This window comes from Pygocentrus nattereri, chromosome 25, assembly GCF_015220715.1.
Source record: "Pygocentrus nattereri isolate fPygNat1 chromosome 25, fPygNat1.pri, whole genome shotgun sequence".
Classification (NCBI taxonomy): domain Eukaryota; kingdom Metazoa; phylum Chordata; class Actinopteri; order Characiformes; family Serrasalmidae; genus Pygocentrus; species Pygocentrus nattereri.
Window position 1 is genome coordinate 25021642 of NC_051235.1, and position 20170 is coordinate 25041811.

General features: G+C 37.8%; 1 protein-coding gene across 1 annotated transcript; it reads left to right on the top strand.

The window, feature by feature from the left end:
• The first annotated feature begins 458 nt into the window (after window positions 1-458).
• slc1a2a (solute carrier family 1 member 2a) lies at window positions 459-18356 on the top strand. The gene is made up of 11 exons (XM_017722785.1): window positions 459-739; window positions 3283-3422; window positions 7245-7397; window positions 7597-7847; window positions 8615-8750; window positions 8988-9114; window positions 11378-11611; window positions 11728-11922; window positions 13311-13445; window positions 13997-14213; window positions 16467-18356. The coding sequence occupies exons 2-11, from the start codon at window positions 3293-3295 to the stop codon at window positions 16536-16538; spliced, it is 1650 nt and encodes a 549-aa protein (XP_017578274.1). The 5' UTR covers window positions 459-739; window positions 3283-3292; the 3' UTR covers window positions 16539-18356.
• Window positions 18357-20170: the final 1814 nt, after the last annotated feature.

Consider the following 20170-nt stretch of genomic DNA (forward strand, 5'->3'; position numbering starts at 1 on the left):
TGGTCAGTTATTGTAGGGTTAGTCCCCAGTTAAGTCCCCATCTCTATACATTTTATTAGTTTTTTTTAATTCTGTTTTTTTTTCCACACAACTGGATTATCTGATATGTAAACTCTTCAGAAATATCTCTTGAAAATGAATGACTTGATCCTTTAATTGACCTTTTTCTGGTCTTTGACTTTCTACATAGTACTGTTGTCTGCCCAAACTCGAGCAAATCTACTGTTATTCACAATGTTTGCACCTCTGCATTATTCGCAATGTCTGCACCACACCTGCATGTCACATTAGTCCTTATTTCTGTTCAAAAGTTTAAGAGACAGGGAGAGCAGTCTGGAGGATTTTACTTGCTACTTACTCTTAATCTGGGTGCTTGACTCCTCCCTTCCCCTCCCGCTTCCCCTTGGGGGAACTCTAAGCAGAAGCTGCCTGGCCATTTTACCTGCACCTATGGTTGGACCAGACTGCTTGACTGGCACTGGATGGTCATTTGAACCTTCGATCCGTGAATGTGAATCTTTGCATATTGATCCGTGAAGGTTCTGTCTTGCTGGTTGCAGGCCTCAATTCACTGGCTGTTTGGATATCACATTTGGGTTTCTGATGATCTGGCTTGGATCACCCGATGGATAAACTGTGATCTTGTCATCCTTTCTTCTATAGTCGTTGTTACAGCCTATGGCTGCATAGTTGTCTACTGCAGAGACTCTTCACCCTGAAAACAACTGCACTACAGCAGGTAATGTGCAAAATGGAACCATGCATTTGTTGCATTTGCAAAACTTTTGTGAGATGAATTTTTATTCACAGCTAGATAGCTGTTGCCTATCTGGACAGGGCTGTGCATCATTGCAAGGGCTGTAAAATGCAAATGACACTTAACTTAAAAAAAAAAAAAAAATCCAAAATGCAGAGTTATAAACAAATCTACTCTGAGTTGTTTGCAATGATTGCACTGTAACTTTAGGGCTAGATTTGATTGCTTATGATAGACAGTGATTATTGATTGACAAATGTCCAGAAAGTCACTTTTTTTGACCTTTGGTGAGTAGACAGATTGTCCCTGGCTAAAAATAGCCTGCAGACAAGCTCAAGCGTGAGCTTTGCATCCTAACTCATGCAGAGGACTTTGACAACAGATGCATCCAGCAATAGGTCCAGATTTAAATTAGCTTTATTAGAACATTTTCCTACTTGCAAACTTTAATTTGAATTCATTTGAATACCTAGTACATCTATGTGGCACAACAGAGGCAAGCCTGGATGCATTTGAAATGCATTATTACAAGGTCATGTGCAGTCATTTGCATATTTACATCAATAAGACAGCCATTCAGTAGCTCATGCTTAGCATAAGATGACACCTTGACTTTCTTTGGCGGTCCAAACTGTTGTGTAACACAATTACTGTTGTGCTTGAATGGCTAAAATTAACCTTTTAACAGGCTTATATCTCATTAGGGCTGGAGCAGTGAGTATCAAACAGCCTCTGGTTTCCTTGCCACCACTCAACCCTGGCAAATCCTAAGTGCTGATTACTCCTACCTCACAACATATTCAGACAAAACCTGAACATGAACAATAATCAATTACGTACTTCAGGTAATTATGCAGAATCAAATGGCCATTGTTTTTCACAATGAGTACTTGTACTTGAGAACAACCATCTGAAGATGAGTTTTGTTCTATATTGGCTCCTGTGCAGGAACGATTCCAAAACTAATCACAAAGTTCTGGTCATTTTTGCATTAAATCACCATTTACCCTTAATCGACTTGGTGGATGCGCTGTACCCTTTTGCACTCAAACTTGATAATCAAAGGCTTGATGTACCTGGGCACTACAAATTGTCCTGCTATGCTTTGCCATCCATGTGCTTAATTACTGATCGTCCTGGAGTTACATAAGCAAGCAAGGTTATACTCTATTAAGGGAGGAGGAGTGACTTCGAAGTTTAAGAGCTTTAAAGCCAGACCACAACAAAGCCAAAAGACTGGTGTGCTGTTGTGTCATGTGACATGACTGCCATTAATGATCAGTGGGCAGTTTGCAGAGACATGACCTGAAAGTTAGGGGCACTGAGGAGTTAGCATGCCTTGTCCTGCCCCTTGCTCAGAGGGCAAGGGATCACAGAGGATGTTCCTCAGGTCATCATATTAGCATACAAAAACATTCAACAATATTGCCTGACTGTTAGAAAATATTTTTTTCGCCATATATGTATATATGTATATATATATATATATATATATATATATTTTTTTTTTTTTTTTTTTTTTTTGCCATAGTTCAATCATTGCTATGCAAAAAAACTCATTCAGAGTGGTTGGGCATGAAATTGTTCATTGTAGAGAAATTTACAGACTCTTTACAGTGGTGCTGATAGGAACCAGGGGTCATACTCTCTCCAGTGCAAATGGCCATTTTCTTTACTATCCAAAATGACCACTGGACCTACGTGTGTCTTTTTGCACTTTCATATGTAATGTTTATAAAGGTGAAATAGTGGTAAATCTCTATTTTGCCTTACAACGCACTCCATGTGCTTCTCCATCATTAACAAATTATTTAAAATTATGTTTTAAAATTTTAATACGATTGTAAAACAGACTATCACGCATCAAGCAGTGTATTCTTAACTATTCAAAGAAATAGCTTACTGTGGAATGGCTTTAAGAGGTATTAAACTCTTTGGATATCTAGTTCCTATCATCACAACTGTGAACAATTCTTACACTGTAATTTTCTCTGGAATGGTGCATTTCACATCAAACCAACATTTTAATGATTTAAATATATAGAAATGTAAAAAATCACCTGCATCCCCCTTTAAATATTTGATATGGGATCAAATATACAATCAGCCACCATAAGCTCAAACTTGTGATCATCTCATGCAAACCATATATCAAAACACGAGATGTCATGATAACAACAGGTCATTAGGCAAAAAACCCTGGATTGAATGCATTACTCAAAGTGAAAGCATTTGTAGGAACAGAGATTAAACACATTTTCAAAAATGTTGTTGAAGTCTATGAATATTGGTGTACAGACCGACCTGCGCTGAGTCAAGAGTTCAGCATGAGTGATTTGTATGCTGAAGTCATACTTGAACCGTGCACATTTGAAACAGGCCTCATTTTCATCCCACATTGACTAAATGCAGACATTCTAGAAGTCTCTAAAGCTCAGCACAAAACTGTAGAACAGGCCGTGCTTGTGAAACCGACAACAAAATAGTTCTACCAATTTAATGTCATTTATTATTTTCTACACCAGTGCCAACAATATGCAGAAACAAGTGGAGGTCCGGATGCACGAGAGTGACCTTGAACCTCCAGTTCCTCCACCTGAGCCAGCATGTGGAGGCCTCTGCGACAAAATCATGAAGAACTTGCTTCTGACACTCACAGTTCTTGGTAAGTTCTCTTCATTCGGGTCCACATACGGTGCTGAGCAAAAATCGGAGACCCACGTTTATTTTTTCAATATCCATTCACAAGGCCTTTAAGTGCAAGACATTTATTTTCTAGTTTTTCCTTTATTACAGCTTGAAATCATTTCAGGAGAATTGATGTTTTTGAAAGAAATCTGCAGGGATCTTTGTTCACACCTCCAAAGTTCAGTCTTACATTCTTTGTTCTGAGAACATCAACACCTTCCTTGGGTGAACTGCAAGTTCTTTGCATGTTTTTGTCTATTTCCTTTTCTTAGTGAGCTTTTCTTGACATCTACACATCCTTTCACACATATAGCGCTAAGTTGAGGATGAATAGAAACACCTGTGGAGCATTCTTGCACAGTTGTAAGGAGTCCCATTTTTTGAACAAGTGAAATATTTACATTTAATATACATTTAATCTCCTCAGAAATATGCCCTGATAAATGAATAACATAAAATAGCAATTTTGCCAGGGAATTAAATCAGTGAATGGTGGTCTCTGACTTTGACACATCACTACAGTTCTGCAGCTGGCTTTGCATATATAAGAACAATGTTGCTCTTAATACGTTCATGTTTAAGTGAATGACGTGGGAGTGAAATCGTACTGTCACTGAAATAGTTAATAATTGCTTAGGTTTATGGAAGTGCTTGATTATAAGGCATGCAAAAGAACATGCCACCACTGTAATGCACTAACTTGTGGTTTATTGCGGTGCAGGTCTACATTATCATAAGTCATGCTGGTGAAGCATGCATGTGTACTGCTTATCAACCTAGCAGCATCTATTTTCAAAGAGCTTCAGTGTGTTCTGTCCAGGAACTGCACTAGCTTTTGGTAGAAGTTTTTCTTCTACTGTCCAAGCACATGCAAATTTATATTTTAATAGATTAATGAAACATTGTCAATGTTTACCTATGAAAAGTGTATATGTGCATGCAGGAATGCGAAAGGGTGACTTTATAGCTTTTGCCTGCAGATGTTCTAATGGGAAATGAGGAAACATTCCTTTGGTTTGTATGGAAACTGTGTACCTAGCTTCTCTGCTAGGTCATGCTAGGTGACGATCAATCAGGACTTATTAAATTACAGGCTACAGGAATTGGGTTAATGTGTTTATGTTGTGCCTTGTGCCCACATGACAGTTGCTAATCTCTTGACTGATGGCTCAATGGGAGGTACGGAAAAATACATCCCTGAGTGCTATTACTTTGGTTCACGGGCCTTTATTTTCAGCCTTTGTTTTTAAACGTGTTCACTTTATGCTCATCAGTGGAGAAAAGATGCTACCAAGACAAATATGTGAGAGATACGAGTCAGACTAATCACTAGCAAGCATTTATGCATTCTCTGGCCGAAAGGTGGCCTTGGCTCACCTCAGCATTGATTGGGTCAGAATATGGTATTCCTTCTCATCCTGCTATAAAGGAGAGCTTTTCAAAAATGTACATTCTGAGTGTGAGTATGTGATCTGGGCAGAGCTATACTGGGCAATAGAAGCCCATCATGTAAGCACATAGACATTCATTGCCAGTGTTATGTGTACAGCGGCACTATGTTAAATATTAGAGAGAGTGTGGACCTAAATATTTGGTCATAGCTCAGGGAAACAGATGTTGGATATAGACACTGGACAAGAATTCTACTTCTTTTCAAAGACTTTTAATTGAATTTCAAAAGACTTCCTGAAGGTTTGTGTTCCAAAGGTATGATATAGCTTCACATGCACAAATAACAAAAATGTAATTTCTTCGAGTTTGATTTTTGGGTAACATTCCTCTGAGATGTCTGCCATCTCTTCAAACCATTTTAGAAAGCATCCCATGTTTTTCATCATACACAGACTGCGCTACTTAGGAGGACACCAGAGGGTCATATTAGTATGTCAATTGTATGTGAGCATTATTGCCTAACTGTCATGAAACAAGGGAGAGTTTTTTTACTTGTCAATGCCTTTAAAGCAATATATAACAAGCTTAAAATGCAGTGGCACTAGGTCTTCAGTTCAGGCCATAGATGCAAAGCTCAGTCAAAGGCCCCTATGGGATCCATCCACTGTTGCACATGAACGTTTTTTTTGTCTGTTCCAGATTACATGCAGTCATCTCAAGACTGTAAAAAACCTTCTACATGTTGTATATTTATTTTGTGTAACAAAAATGAACATATATTTTACCTTACAATGATTTTTTAAGTAAAGAGTCCTGATTTAGAGCTGCGGCTTTTTTCATTTCTAGCAACTAACTGAAATCTGGTTTCTTTGAGAAGGTCTAGAGTGATGCTTTTTTTCTAAGAATATTGCTCCTAAGCATTGAAAATTAATTGGATTGTTAACACTTCTATCATTTCCAAATTAAGTTGGTAGTTTAAGGCCTTTAGTCCAGCCCCTGGAATCCTACCCAACCAAATCCTTGACCCAATCTTGGGTATCTTTACTCTTGTATGTGATCATGGATGTGTGTCATGTGACTCTCGAATGCATAAAGTTGCGACGTCTCAGTAAGTGTGTGTAGTACATTGGAATAGACTACTATGGGCTACACGGGGACCTAAATATGGCACTGAACAGTAAACATTAAAGCTTTAAACTACAACTCGAATTGGATCATGTATATAAGACAAACCATATGCAAATTACCCTTCACTGTTAGAGTAGGGATGAGGCACAAAATCATAGAAACAGTTTAGATGTCTAAAAATAAAGCAGAAACAGTGCTTCTGTTTTGTATTTTCTAAAGGAGGAACATCTACAGTACTGTGCCACGACCATCATTCATTTGAGATGAGACCACCCATCATTCATTTAACTGAATCTAAAGTACATCGTTCACATTTCTGAGTTATTAAATATAAGATATTCAGCTTAAGAAAGATGAAAATAAATGAACATAAGTGTAAAGAGTTTCCAAAACCAAATTTTAAAATTATTTAGCCATTAAAGCTGCTACTGAGAAAAGGAGATGAGAAAAAAGACATGGCAAGTTTATTTACATAGCACCTTTCATACAGAGTTATCATTCCACGTGCTTTACAAATGAGAAAATGTAGAGTCATTTAAAAAGTAAAGTAAAAGATTACATTAAGATCAAATTAGAAACTGGGATAATTAAAAATCTAATAAAAAACTTAAAAGAAAAAGAAAAGAAAAAGAAAGTTTGCAAAACAAAGGAGCTGCTGGTGTTTCTCAGAACAATGGACTGATCGACCCAGAGTCCAGACCTCAACATCACTGAATGTGGATGATGAGAAGCAGAAACCCACTTCTAAGACTGAACTTTACAGGTTTCACTGAAAAAACTTAAAGCAAATCTCCTGAAAGGAATGGAAGCTGTAATAAAAGCAAAGACTGGACATGATAGGGGGTTAAAATTAAATATTGTGTTGTTGTGGCTTTTGTATAATTTTCTCTTAATATATAATCACTGCCCAAAGAAAACTCAACAACTTTTTTTTCAATTTTTATTTTTCTACCTCATTTGCACATGGCAGCTGTCCTTAACATTGAACATTTCTTGATGAATGGACCAATAGAAATGCTCCAAAATTGCTTCGAGTAAAATCCCTTTACATTAACTTACATTGAAAGTTAAAACGTTTTTGCTCTCTCTCCTGGAAAATTACTTCTTTGGAAATATTTGGCTTTCTTTGGACAGTGAGGATATGTTTTCTGCTTCATCCTGATGAAAACGGCTATTTTGACTAGAAGCTAGAGACAGTGTGTTTTTATGCTTTTTACAATACTGTAGGGTTTTTTGAGGTGAGGTTGTCTGATGTTGTCTGGTGTTTTGTTTTGTCTAGGTGTGATCATAGGTTCAGTAGCTGGTGTTCTTCTGCGATATGCATCTCCGCTCCCTGCTGATGTCATCATGATCATTGCCTTTCCTGGTGATATTCTCATGAGAATGCTGAAAATGCTGATTTTGCCTCTAATCATCTCCAGTTTAATCACAGGTACTTTATAGAATAGAACCATTAGTGATTCTTAAGTGACTGACACACACGCAGCTGCTCCTATAGATGGAGTCACTGTGTAGCATGACCAGACCTTATCCTCAGCTTAAGAATAGTCAGTAGTACTAGTAAGTAAAGCAAAGGCTTTAATGCTTCTCTCATATTTAGTTGACATATTTAATGAATCTTTTCATTACAGGGCTGGCTGGGTTAGACGCCAAATCTAGCGGTCGTCTCGGCACAAGAGCCATGGTGTACTACATGACTACAACCATCATCGCTGCTATCCTGGGCGTGATTTTGGTGCTGGCGATCCACCCTGGCAACCCCAAGCTGAAAGCAAACCTAGGAGAAGGGAAGAAGAATGATGAAGTTTCCAGTTTAGATGCCTTTTTTGATCTCATCAGAAACCTCTTTCCAGAGAATTTGGTGCAGGCTTGCTTCCAGCAGGTACGTCTCTGTTAACCAGGTAGAAGTTAAATGTCAGCATGTTTGAAATTGTAGTAGATCATGGAATCATAGATCATTTCTACCTCAAACATTTGTTCCCATAGATTTTATTTAACATTTATTACGCTGGCCTGGTAGCCAGTTTACTGTTCTTCAGTTTCTTCTTCTACTTCTTATTCTTGATATACTATGATCAAAAATTTGCAACGTAATTTCTCTTACAGCTTTTGAGCTAGAACTGCAAATCTTTGAATAGGTTGCTTGTATTTTTAACCAATTCAACATACAGTGTCCATACAGCATTTTTCCAAACATTTTTTTTTTTCGTGTAAAAACGACCAGCAGTGGTCTAGCAATGCCTTAGCAACCACCTGGGATACCACAGCAGTGGTCCTGCAACACTTTAACAAACAACTGGAATACCATAACAACAGCCTAGCAACCCCTTAGCAGGCACCTGAGATAACATACCAACGGTCGAGCAACTCCTTAGCACACATCTGGGATATCTGCAGCAGTGATCTAGCAACACCTGGAATAGCAAAGCAACAGCTTAGTAACAGCTTAGCAACCACCTAGGATAGCATAGCAATGGCCTGGCAACTCATTAGCAACTGCCTGGAATTGTAAAGCACCAGACTAGTGTTCTGCAAATGCTTTACCCTGTGAAGCATTATCACTGGCTTTGTCAAATCAACTTAATGTTTGTTCACAAACCTTGCCTTTATAGTTATTATTATTATTATTACTTTCCTCTCTCTCTACAGATCCAGACTGTTTCAAATAAAGTAGAAGTAGCTCCGCCTCCTCATCCAAATCGATTCGGACGAAATGCCACGAAGGGTGCAGCTAAATATGTCATCAAGAAATCTCTTCAGTTCAAGAGCGGCATGAATGTGTTAGGTGCCTATTCCGTTTTTATCACTGTGTACTGTAATGCATTTTATTCCCACCTTTTTTCCTACAAAGAGTCCATTGTGTTCTATCATATACTGTTATACTATTACCTTTAACCAGGATGTGAAGGATTTTAATGATGAGTAAAATCATTGATCTATATTTTAGATCTGTACACAATCACTAGTACTTCACATTCTCATATATGATTTATATGATTATACCTTTTCTTCTTTTTTCAAGGTCTTATTGGCTTCTTTGTGGCGTTTGGAATCTGCATGGGAAAAATGGGCGAGAGGGCCAGGCTGATGCTGGACTTCTTCAATGTCCTCAATGAAATTGTAATGAGGCTGGTCGGCATGATCATGTGGTCAGTATTTGTGCACTTTTTTGTTAAAATTGACCTTTTAACTTCGCACACACAGTTTCCAAAAGAAGGTCCAGCTCAGTATTTAGGTCTCTAATGCAAAATCAACATCATGCTGATGAAGATATGACGACAGTAGCAGTAATTTCCTTACATCCTCGCATGATATGTCACCAAGTTTTGACTGAGTTCTATTTGAATACTCCTTCAACGTGCTTGCAATCCTCAGATTCATCTGCTTGGGGAAGGCGTCCAAAGCACAACCCACGTTATAAAATATTCTTCTGTGTGTGGCTTGCAATTACACATTTCTACCAGAGAGGCCAAATCCAAATCCCCAAATCTTCCATTGTGTAGCTTTGACTTTGTATATAAATATGATCATTCTAATTTCATAATTGCTTTTCTGTAAACTTCATTGTGGACTTTTCAAATGCTGTTCTTGTTTCACTCCACAAAATCCCATTATCAACAGACATCAGCAATTTTATTCTGTGTACCCTACTACAATTAGGATTAAGTAAAAATGCAAAACAATTTGACAAAATATATGATACACATACTGAGCTTTTGTATATCTTACTGCTAACTGCAAAAGAACTATAATAACAGTTTTATTGCCAGAAAGGTAATTGGATTATCAATAGTTAATAATTTTTAATTATTTGTCAATGTCAATGTCAATTTTATTTCTAGAGCACATTTAAAAACAACGAAGTTGACCAAAGTGCTTTACAAGTTTAAACAGTAAATCCAAAAGTCAATAAAATAACAAGAATAAAACATAATATAAAGCAACAAATACAATAAATAGAATACACTAAAATGAGATCAGAGACAGAAACAAAGAACCTGAAAGCTCAGACTGAACTTGAATTAAAAGCAAAGGTAAATAGAGGATTTAAAAGACTGCGTAGACTCTGAAGTACGGATATGAAGTGGCAGTTTATTCCAGAGTCTAGGGGCAATAACTGCAAAGGCCCGATCCCCTTTGTGTTTTCCCCTTTATTTGAACAAATTGACACCATGCCAGGCCACATTATATCCATTGAATCAGTGGAAATGGCCTGACATAATATAAGGCCTTAAAGTGACCACCCTGTGTGTTGTGAGCTATATTTCACCAGTGCCCATAGTTGTTTACCTAAGATTAATACAACACATTCCACCAAACTTTGCCTTTCACAGCAAATTTCACTGTACATTTCACTGCACACTGCTAGTCTCTCCTATGTCTGTCAACTTCCACCACAAGTGAACAATCTGTGACTGTACTCTTAACCTTTAGAGGTGAAATATCTCATCTGTGAACTCTAAACACTCTGTAGCTTTTTCACAGCTTATGTGACCTACACCAATTCTAACTAAATAGCTTATCATTGCCTTAATAGACCAGCAATCCCAGTAAAAATTGAGAACCTTTATAAATTACCAAACTTCTCTACATTACCAAACAGAAACTTGCATTTTAATTTTAAATTTTAAAACTAAAATTTTGTTACTTTTCTCAACATAAAAGTGTTGCATGTTGCATGTAAAGTCCATACAGACTGCATATGGAGATGCAGACATTTGAATTCAATGGGTTTTTTTTCAGTGCATTCACAAATACCCACCTATTCTGCTTACAGCAGTTTAGCTCTGTCCATTCACGATGAAGTTATAAGGAGTGTTTCAACTGAACTGCTTTTTAAATAAGTCACAATACAGCCTATCACAATCAACAGAAGTCATTAACATATATCACTCTTAAGAGCTCAGCAATAAAATAGCCTGTTTAAAGGAAAAAAGAGGGTGAAAAAAATATCTTGACTGTTTTATGTATAGAAACTCCCATAAATATCATAAGTGGGCATCAGGGGGTGAAATCTGGGAAACATGTAGAATGTGGGCCCCTTACATGAGCTAAATCAGTTTATCTGCATCAATTTTTTTTTTCATGTAGAAAAAACTCAGATCAAGGTAGTGGCTACAAGGTCACTCCCTGTTGACCTAAGTGAAGTCACTGTCCAATCTAAGAAATCTAAGTAAAATTTGTCAAACTGTACTGACCCTTTGACCTTCCTGATCCACGGTGGGGTGTTCTTGCTCCTGGCTGGCTCGCCAAACTGTTAGATCGGGACCACTGAGAACTTGCTCATATGTTTATCAACTGTTCTTATTACTATATAGTGCGTAGCATTGTTTTCTTGCTTATAACTGCCTTAAAGAAAACATTGTGTGGTGTAAATGTGCCAGAAAGCCTAATGCATCTTCCCTGTCATAGGTATTCCCCTGTGGGCATTGCATGCCTGATCTGCGGAAAGATTATTTCCATTAATGATCTGGAGATGGTGGCCCGGCAACTGGGGATGTACATGATCACTGTCATCGTGGGCCTCATCATCCATGGAGGCATTTTCCTTCCATTGATTTATTTCATCATCGTCCGGAAAAACCCTTTCAAATTTTTTATGGGAGTATTCCAGGCCTGGGTCACTGCCTTAGGAACAGCCTCCAGGTAGACAATTTTCCTTTTTGTGCTTTATTGATAGGATTACACAAAACAAAACTCGTATATATGGATTTAAAGATCGAGGATCTTCAATCTAACATCTTTGCATGTCTCTGTCTTAGTGCTGGCACGTTGCCTGTTACCTTTCGTTGCCTGGAGGAAAATCTAGGCATTGATAAGAGAGTAACCCGGTTTGTCCTTCCTGTTGGTGCAACTATCAACATGGACGGTACAGCCCTTTATGAGGCAGTGGCAGCCATCTTCATTGCACAGATGAATGGAGTTCAGCTTGACCCTGGTCAGATTATTACAGTCAGGTAGGTCAATGTCTATTAAAATGGAAGTAAATTCATTGTTGAATTACTCCAAAAATCTAGATTAAAATTCTAGATTGATTGGATATTAATTTGATATGCATACTTGGACACTCGTACAAATGTTTGGTTGAAACATTCCTATTATTCCTACAGTCAAACTACTCTGACTTTCAGAGATTACTAATCAGGTTAATCTGTAATCAATTTATGACATTAATTTTTTACCCTTTAAGGACTGAACCTAGAAGTGGTCTCCTGTGAAATGTTACATGGTAAAATATTGAATGTTAAAGATGAAAATAGCATGCAGAGGTGAAAAATAAATACAAAAGCATATTTTTTTACATTTTTACTGCAACAAAGTGAATAGTGAAAGTTGTACTTTATACATAGTCCAATGGCAAGTTTGGCTGCTCCTAGTCAAATTATATTTTGTTGGATTTTGTTAGATTTTGTTGATGTGACACATACAAAGATTATGTCATATTTAAAATGAGGTAAATAATAAGTTAACGAGTTAGGAAATGAAGAAACTTGTAATTTGATAAGGAGTATTCAAACTTTTGTATACAGTTGTACTTCTGGGTCTGTGACTATTTCTCCTAGCTTGGTCAGTATGCATTTTCAGTTTATGCTCTTATTTATAATGTAATATTATCTCACTGTATAGATGCATTTCATATTCCTAAAAAGACAATGCAGGGTGGTCTCCAGCCCTGACCCTGAAGAGCTACCTTCCTGCAGACTTTAGTTCCAACTTGTTTCCAATGAGCTGCCCTGCCACTTACTTAACTCTAATGCATCTTATCCAGCCAATCATACACTTGGGAAGAGGTTGATTAACAGGAACAGGTGTGGCAAATTGTGTTTGGGACTAGGCTCTGCAGGAAGGTAGCTCTCCAGGACCCGTGTTGGGCACGCTCAGTCTCAGCAATCACGTTTTGAAATGCAGTGTGGGAGGAGCTCTAAAGCAAAAACAGCCTAAAAGTGGATTTGCTACCAAGCAAGGACAAAAAAAAAAAAAGTATGAAAAAATGGCAGATGACCATCGATCTGCATACACCAATCTAATGGACATATTTGTAATCAAACAGTTGTAAAGTTATTTAACCCCTTAACATTCCAGGTTGATTTTATACAAAGGCTTATTATTCAGTAACTACAGGGACTTCAGTGCAAACTAATGAAGCTACGTTTTGGGTTGTAGAAGTATGTAATAACACATGGCAGGTTAAGGGGTTAAGTGTGTTGTGAATGCATGCTACAGTAGTCCTTAAAGGGTTATAAAGAAAGTTGCAATTTTTCATTGTTTTATACATCACAAATATATACAAATTCCACAGATGTTCCCAAATGAAGTGAAATTAATTGTGCATTTCCTGCCATAGCCTGACAGCCACTCTAGCTAGTGTAGGAGCCGCCAGTATTCCCAGTGCTGGTTTGGTCACCATGCTTCTGATCTTGACTGCTGTGGGACTGCCAACCCAAGACATCAGTTTACTGGTGGCAGTCGACTGGCTATTGTGAGTAAATCTAAAGCAGTCTTATTCTGCATTTATGTTGTAGTCAATAACTAAGAATGCATTTGCCTTTTGTTTCACATCTCAATTTTTGGGGTACTAATTTACAATAAGACTACCTTTATAAGGGGCTTATGAATGGTTTAAAATTTATTCATCAATGGTCATTCACAAACACCTTAAAATCATGAATAAGCAGTTGTAACACATAAAGAAAAAGAGCAAAAGTGACCGGTACTTTCAAATAGTGAGCCTATCAACTCGCTTCATCAGATATTCATATTTAATGATATAACAGGTCACTGTAGTGCTTTATTTACATGTTCTTACTAGTTATCAGTGATTTATTAGTTCTTTTTATAGATGTGTTTAACCTAATTAACTAACATTAATAAAAGGGTAGTTGTCTTGTAATTGGTACCCCAAAAATTGGGTAATTTGTTAAGGATGACACATTAAAAACGTTAAAATTGAATAAATATTAGTAAACAAAGTAAATGCTACTGCCTCAAGAGATGTGGCACGTGTGTCTGTTTCTCCACCCAACCCAACAGGGATCGTTTCCGAACATCTGTCAATGTTGTTGGAGACTCGTATGGGGCAGGCATTGTGTACCACCTTTCCAAAGATGAGCTGGACATGTTTGATGCCCAGCAGAAGGCAGATGACTTTGAGATGACGAAGACACAATCCTTCTATGAGAATAACACTAACCATGGCGTATATGTGTCACGCAACTCCTGTCCACAAGTCCTGATAGATGACTGCAAGGTACATATCACTCTCACAGATATAGAAACGTGTATGTAGAGACATTTTTTTTTACTGCCCACCTCTGCATGTATCATTTTGATTTTCTTACTTTTTTGTATTTTGATCATTTCTGCCATGACTGGTTTGGAGGTACCTTTTTAGATGGTGTAGATGGAAAAATAAATAAATATGGACTTATTTATTTATTTGTTCTTGTACAGGGTGAAATAGCAGTTTTGTCTGAAAATTGTGACAAGTACATCCATTGCCGATTTTATTCGTGGTTGTGTAGATTCACATTCAGGCTTCATTCTTTTTTGATAACGGGCTAGATGTACAAGATGGTGTGGTAATAACGGCCCCCGGCATCTGAGTTGGTACACAACAACTTTCTGTGTGAGATCACAGTTAGACACTTAGACATTCAGACATTCTCATCAGCATTGACAAGTGAAAGAGGGAATGCTTCAGAGGCATGTTTTGAGTTACCTAGATAATTATGAAGGAAAGTTATAGAAATGACATTGGCCTGCTAGATCGCTGCTATCTAATAATATCAGTATTAAATGTAGCTAGTATAGAATATCCTGACACATCCGGAAAACCTTTGCCATTACTGTTCAGGCTTTGCGTATTTCAGACTTGCTGCCCTTACACGCTGTTGCGCTGGGATGCATGTGTTCAAATTTGCCATGAAAGTCCCATGAAAAAGGTTGCAAAGTGTTCAGCATGAATGGCCAACAGTTCCTTCACTTCTCAGTCATGTACAAAATACATTTGTGTTTCTTTCGCAAGGGCTGAGAACTCCTGAAAAAACTAAACTGCCACAGAAGAGATGTGCTTTACTGGCAGTGCTGCACCACTTTTGCACAGTAGCAGCATGCACGCACATATGTCAGATTTTTCCACTTTTGGAGTAGTTTCCCATAACATTTGGGAACCCTTACATTTGGGAAAACTCATTTGGGAAGAAAGGTGCAGCAGAAACGTTACACTTTGCCAGCCATAGTAAAGGTGTCATTGTTTTTCTTGGTCATGCCCTGGCTTCTGTAATGAGATCTTCATGACTTTTATTTTTATAGTTAAGTTTAAACTTTCACATTGTGAAATATCACAAAAGTGTACTTTGTGCTTGGTTCTAGTAGCACACCAGTAGAGAGAAGCAGCAAAGCCTGGTGCACTGCACAAAAGCATTAGTGAAGATGAATATGATGGTAAAATACTGCAAGTTTGATTTGCTACATTTTATGTTGACTTTACTAGATAGCAGGGATCCAAAAGCTAAATGTCATCAATAGTACTTTCCTTTGTAATGTAAATCATCACACACCTTTTTAAGTTGATTCTTTTGCTCGTCGGTGCTGATGAGTATGTCTGAATGCTGTGATATTCATAACTGAGCGTGATCTTTGGCTAATCTTGCTTAAATCTCATGTAGAATCTCACTGTTGACCAACTGAGACACCAGATGCACACACTGCTTATACCAAAAGTGTACTGTGCCATCTGGTGCAACTACCTAGTTGAAAGGGATGGAATCGGATGTTTTTAAAAAGGCTATTATGCATGGACTCGGCTGCTGGATTTATACTGAAAGGCCAAGCTGGCTTTGGTCTTTTAACTGAAATATGATAGCTACTGTAAATATCATTTGAGAGGAGAAGGAGAGGTGTATATCAGCAAATACAAAACTTTTGCACTTATCGTTCTGTTGAGTGTTGATGACAAAGGCTGCTATTTCATCTCATTCTATATTCTTTTGTGGAGTTCTTGGCAAAAGAGGTAGACGTTTTTGGAAATGTGAAGAAATCACATAAAAAAATGTTTGTACTGTTTTTCTTTTATGCTTCTTCTCAATCTCTTTTCTGTTGCAGTTGAGCAGATTTCAGTGACTCTTGTCCCTTAAAAGTATAGGCCAATGCTCAGTTCAGTCCACCATACAATAGCGAGCATGGCACTTTTCCTCAGCATCTTTAGATCACTTACTTTGGGCAGAGATTCCATACCATAAGCAGAAAATCGGTACCATTTACATGTTCTTTAGAAACCCACAAGTATCAGTCAGCTCTTCAGTGGGTTTCATATATTGGTAAGAACCAATTATTGATGCAATTGAGTTATAAGAACGTGAAGGCCGATAGTCGAGGTCGTATCCACTGTAAATGGTTTCTCTGCTCCAAGTTGTAGACGGTGTAGTGTTACCAGCTGCGGTAAATGCATTTTGATTGTGCCTTGGTCCAACAGTTAGATGTCCCTGATAATTGCTTTCAGGTAACCTTGGCCCCAAATGGTTCCCCTGCGGAGTTCTCTCTTGTTGAGGAGGAACCTTGGATACAAGAGTAACACAGCACACAGATCCAGCTCCGCCTTATCCCGAGTCCCGCAAGCTTATTCATCCTGGTGAAAACAAACGAACAAATGCAAACTTTTACACGTACAGTACTAACCAAAGACATCAAAGAACTATTTTCTCATGCACAAGAATGGACAATCGCAGTCGTTTCCACATGGCAGAGAATGTAGCTTGGAGCCCTTTATGCGCTCAGTGGCTTAGCCGGGTAAGGGAAGGGCTAACACTTGGGCTACATTTTGAGCCTTACCTGTGGGTGAAAGCCCTCTCAGAGCGAAAGCACACACGACCTTCCAATTCCAGGTTGATAAAAGAGCTTTGTATGACTATAATGGACAGGTGAGCGTAGCAGTGAATGTGTGCTGTGGTCAGGTGGCCTTGCATGTTCTTTTATTTTTTTATTTCTTGTAAGGGGTTACCGTAATGGTAAAAGTGGGTTCTAACCATAGCTCCACACATTGCTCATGATACACTCAGTGGTAAACATTTAAGGCCTTTGGGTTACAGTTTGTCTCTCTGAAGCCTGCTGCTTTCCAATAACGCACCAATTCAAAGAGGTTTCCCAAAGTTCCTTCTATAGTCCATCTTGTAGTAAACGCAGTCACTATAGATTTCGCATCCACCATAGCTGTAGATCAGCTTGACCAAACTTCAGTGCACCAACCTTCATTTCTGGTGGGAGGTCAAGGGAAGCGCAGCTTGTTTGCAGGAGCTCCCTTTGACTGGCTTGGCTTAGGTGGATTAACCCTTGGTGGCAGCACTCAAGATCAGCCTCTTACCATAAGAGCTTCCCAACATGCTTAGAGGCTCTGAAATGGCGTCAAGTTTTGCTTCCAAGTGCTGGTGCTTATTTTTAGCTGCTGGCCGACGCAAATGCCACCTAAGCCATTAAATAGTCAGAACAAACAGGCTGACATTGAGATGAGTGGTGTGGTCCATGAGGGCAGCTTTGTGATTATTCAGAGGCTCTGGAACATGGAGCGGAGCAAAACAGAACAAAACAACATTGATCACAGTTTGCTTTATAACACATAACCACACCAATAACACGTCATTGCAGATGTCATATGCCGTTATAATGGATTTCTTTCAGTAATTTATCAGTGTCATGTTACCATTAGGTAACGGTAGTCTTGACAGATGTCATGTTTGATATTATGACAGCTAAGTGATAGCATCATGACCGTTACCAGTACTGATAACATAACAGCTATCTGGTAACACTTTAAGGGTGTCGATATAATACCTTTATAATATCTTACATAAACGCTTCATAACATGTTCATGAATGTTCAAATCAATATTCATAAAGTATACATGTTTTACATGATATTAAAATGGACTACTGGGTCATTTTACTGAGACACTTCTTTCCAAATAAAAGTTTCTTAATTCTGGACAGCCAAAATAAAAATGACCTCGCTTTGGTTTGGTCATTAAGTGCTTTGACACTTACTTAATGGCACATTTTGTCCATAGTTTCAATTTATTTCATTACTTGCTTTTTCTTAAGCATTTGTTTTTTACATGCTACTTTACTATATGGACAGTAATTCTTAGTATGGTGCTAGAGTCATTGCATGAAAAAATTAAAAAGGCCATAATATTAATCTATTCCCTGTAGATGCTGGATAGCCACATGAATATAAATAGACTGCTTTCCATTGCAATTTAAAGATCCACATAACATACACTTCAGTCAGGTTAACGTCCATCACTTTTAACCTCTTATTCTCCAGGGTAAATTTTGGTTTATCCATTTGGCTTTACATGACCAAATCTTAAGGCAAATTATTTAGTAACTGCATGAAATAAACGTAAATTGTTATTATACATATATATATATATATATATATATATTGTAAAAGCTATATGCATACAATTTACTGCTGAAAGCCAATAATCTCAGATGCTCTTTGTATTACTTTATAAAAATAATTTTTACAGAGCAGATCACTGAAGAGATGCCGTCTGTTTATAGTTTATAGCCCAGATTTGTGGAGAAATGGGTCGACTTTCAGTAGAAAAACAAAATGTGAGTTCAGCTTATTTTATTATAAGGGTTTAAAATGACATCACCATCTATTTGAATGGAAAAAAGACAGTAACAGCCTCATACGATGCCCACCTTTTGAATGTAGCTTATGAAATATGAAAGTTATGAAGAGTATAACAGTGCGTTTTGGAACCACCGGTGGTTCCACAGAGTCTAGGATGTTACGGTAAAGGCAAAACAGAATTTATTATTCCTGGGATAACACTGCAACATTTAATCTCAAAAAGTGTGAATTAAATGGGATATGATTGCACAATTATACTTCTGCCTTCCTCAATAACATAAGCGAGGAAGAACATCACTGAAAAAAATAAAACCTCCTAGGAATGAAAGTGCTAGTATTAATCCCCAAGAGAGGTACACTTAGTATGAATAACATTTTCTTCAACAATGTGTAAACTGTTAAATGAGCCCTTTGGCAACATACATTTTTTAAGAATTAATTCAAACATTTATGAAAATATCATGAAGTGTTCATACAAGAAGTTATAAATGTGTTATGTAGACACCGTTAAAGTGTTCCCGTTATTTTACTGAGCATAACATGTCATCTGACTAACTCATATGACACCTGCCATGGCATATTAATGGCCTGGTTACATCAGTGCTATGAAGTGGGGCTCAAATAACATGTTATTCATCCATCCTTTAACATCAACGTGCATCAATGCATGATTATAGTGGGCATAATAGTGACCGAGGGAAGGGGTCATTCAGTGGGTTTGCATGCATGCTCACCTAAATCGACTGTTCAAATGTGTTTTCCGTGTGCTTTGTTCATTGTTTTGTTTATTTTATTTGCTAAACAAAAGCCTTGCCTTGAAAACATCGACTGCAACCTGTGCAGAAAGCAGAGAATTGTGACAATGCTCAATCCAAACCCTCTATCTTCTTACTAGGATATTGATTCTGGAGGAAGTCCTCTTGAATACTCAGACGAGCATCAGGCAACATTTGTAGCAAGCTCAAGCGAACAGTGTTTGTGGTGAAATTCAGTTGAATGGATTTCCCAATATTGCCACATAGATGTTACATAAGGCGCTCACATCTTCAAGTGCTGCTGATGATGTATTTAAATGAAATGGAAAAAAAAAAGAGATACTTATTCACAGAGAATCTGGAGCAGCCCTCCAATAGCTGACACTCTTTTGCACCAGAATCTTACTTTTCATATTAAAGTGCCTCCTAGCACTTTGTGTATATATCATTCGCTAGATTGATCTAGGGTTTCTGTGAGCTAGAGGATATTATTGACTTTCTCTGTCTATTTTTGTAACCTGGTAGCCAGCTTTTTGGGTACCACGTTACTAAAAGGCAGCGTTCTTAAGGCTACTCAACACCTTTTAATGAGAACTGGCACGAACCTATATTCACGTTCATAAAGGCAGCAGTTGTCTTTATACTTTCTGAGGTGAAGTGACATCAGAATTGATTAAAGCAGCCTTTATGACAATTACTGCTTGTCAGAAGCCTTTATGAATGTGTATGTAGGGTTATGTCAACTGTCATTAAGGGCTTATGTAGCCTTACGAATGCTGCACTTCAGTAAAGTGGCACCACTTTTTGCAT

What these genes read in the sequence shown, in the direction of transcription:
- slc1a2a (XM_017722785.1), top strand. Translation starts at nt 3,293, where the DNA reads ATGCAGAAACAAGTGGAGGTCCGGATGCACGAGAGTGACCTTGAACCT. An exon ending in GGTCAGATTATTACAGTCAG is followed by an intron (nt 11,923 to 13,310) that starts GTAGGTCAATGT and finishes TTCCTGCCATAG; the next exon opens with CCTGACAGCCACTCTAGCTA. An exon ending in TCCTGATAGATGACTGCAAG is followed by an intron (nt 14,214 to 16,466) that starts GTACATATCACT and finishes AATTGCTTTCAG; the next exon opens with GTAACCTTGGCCCCAAATGG.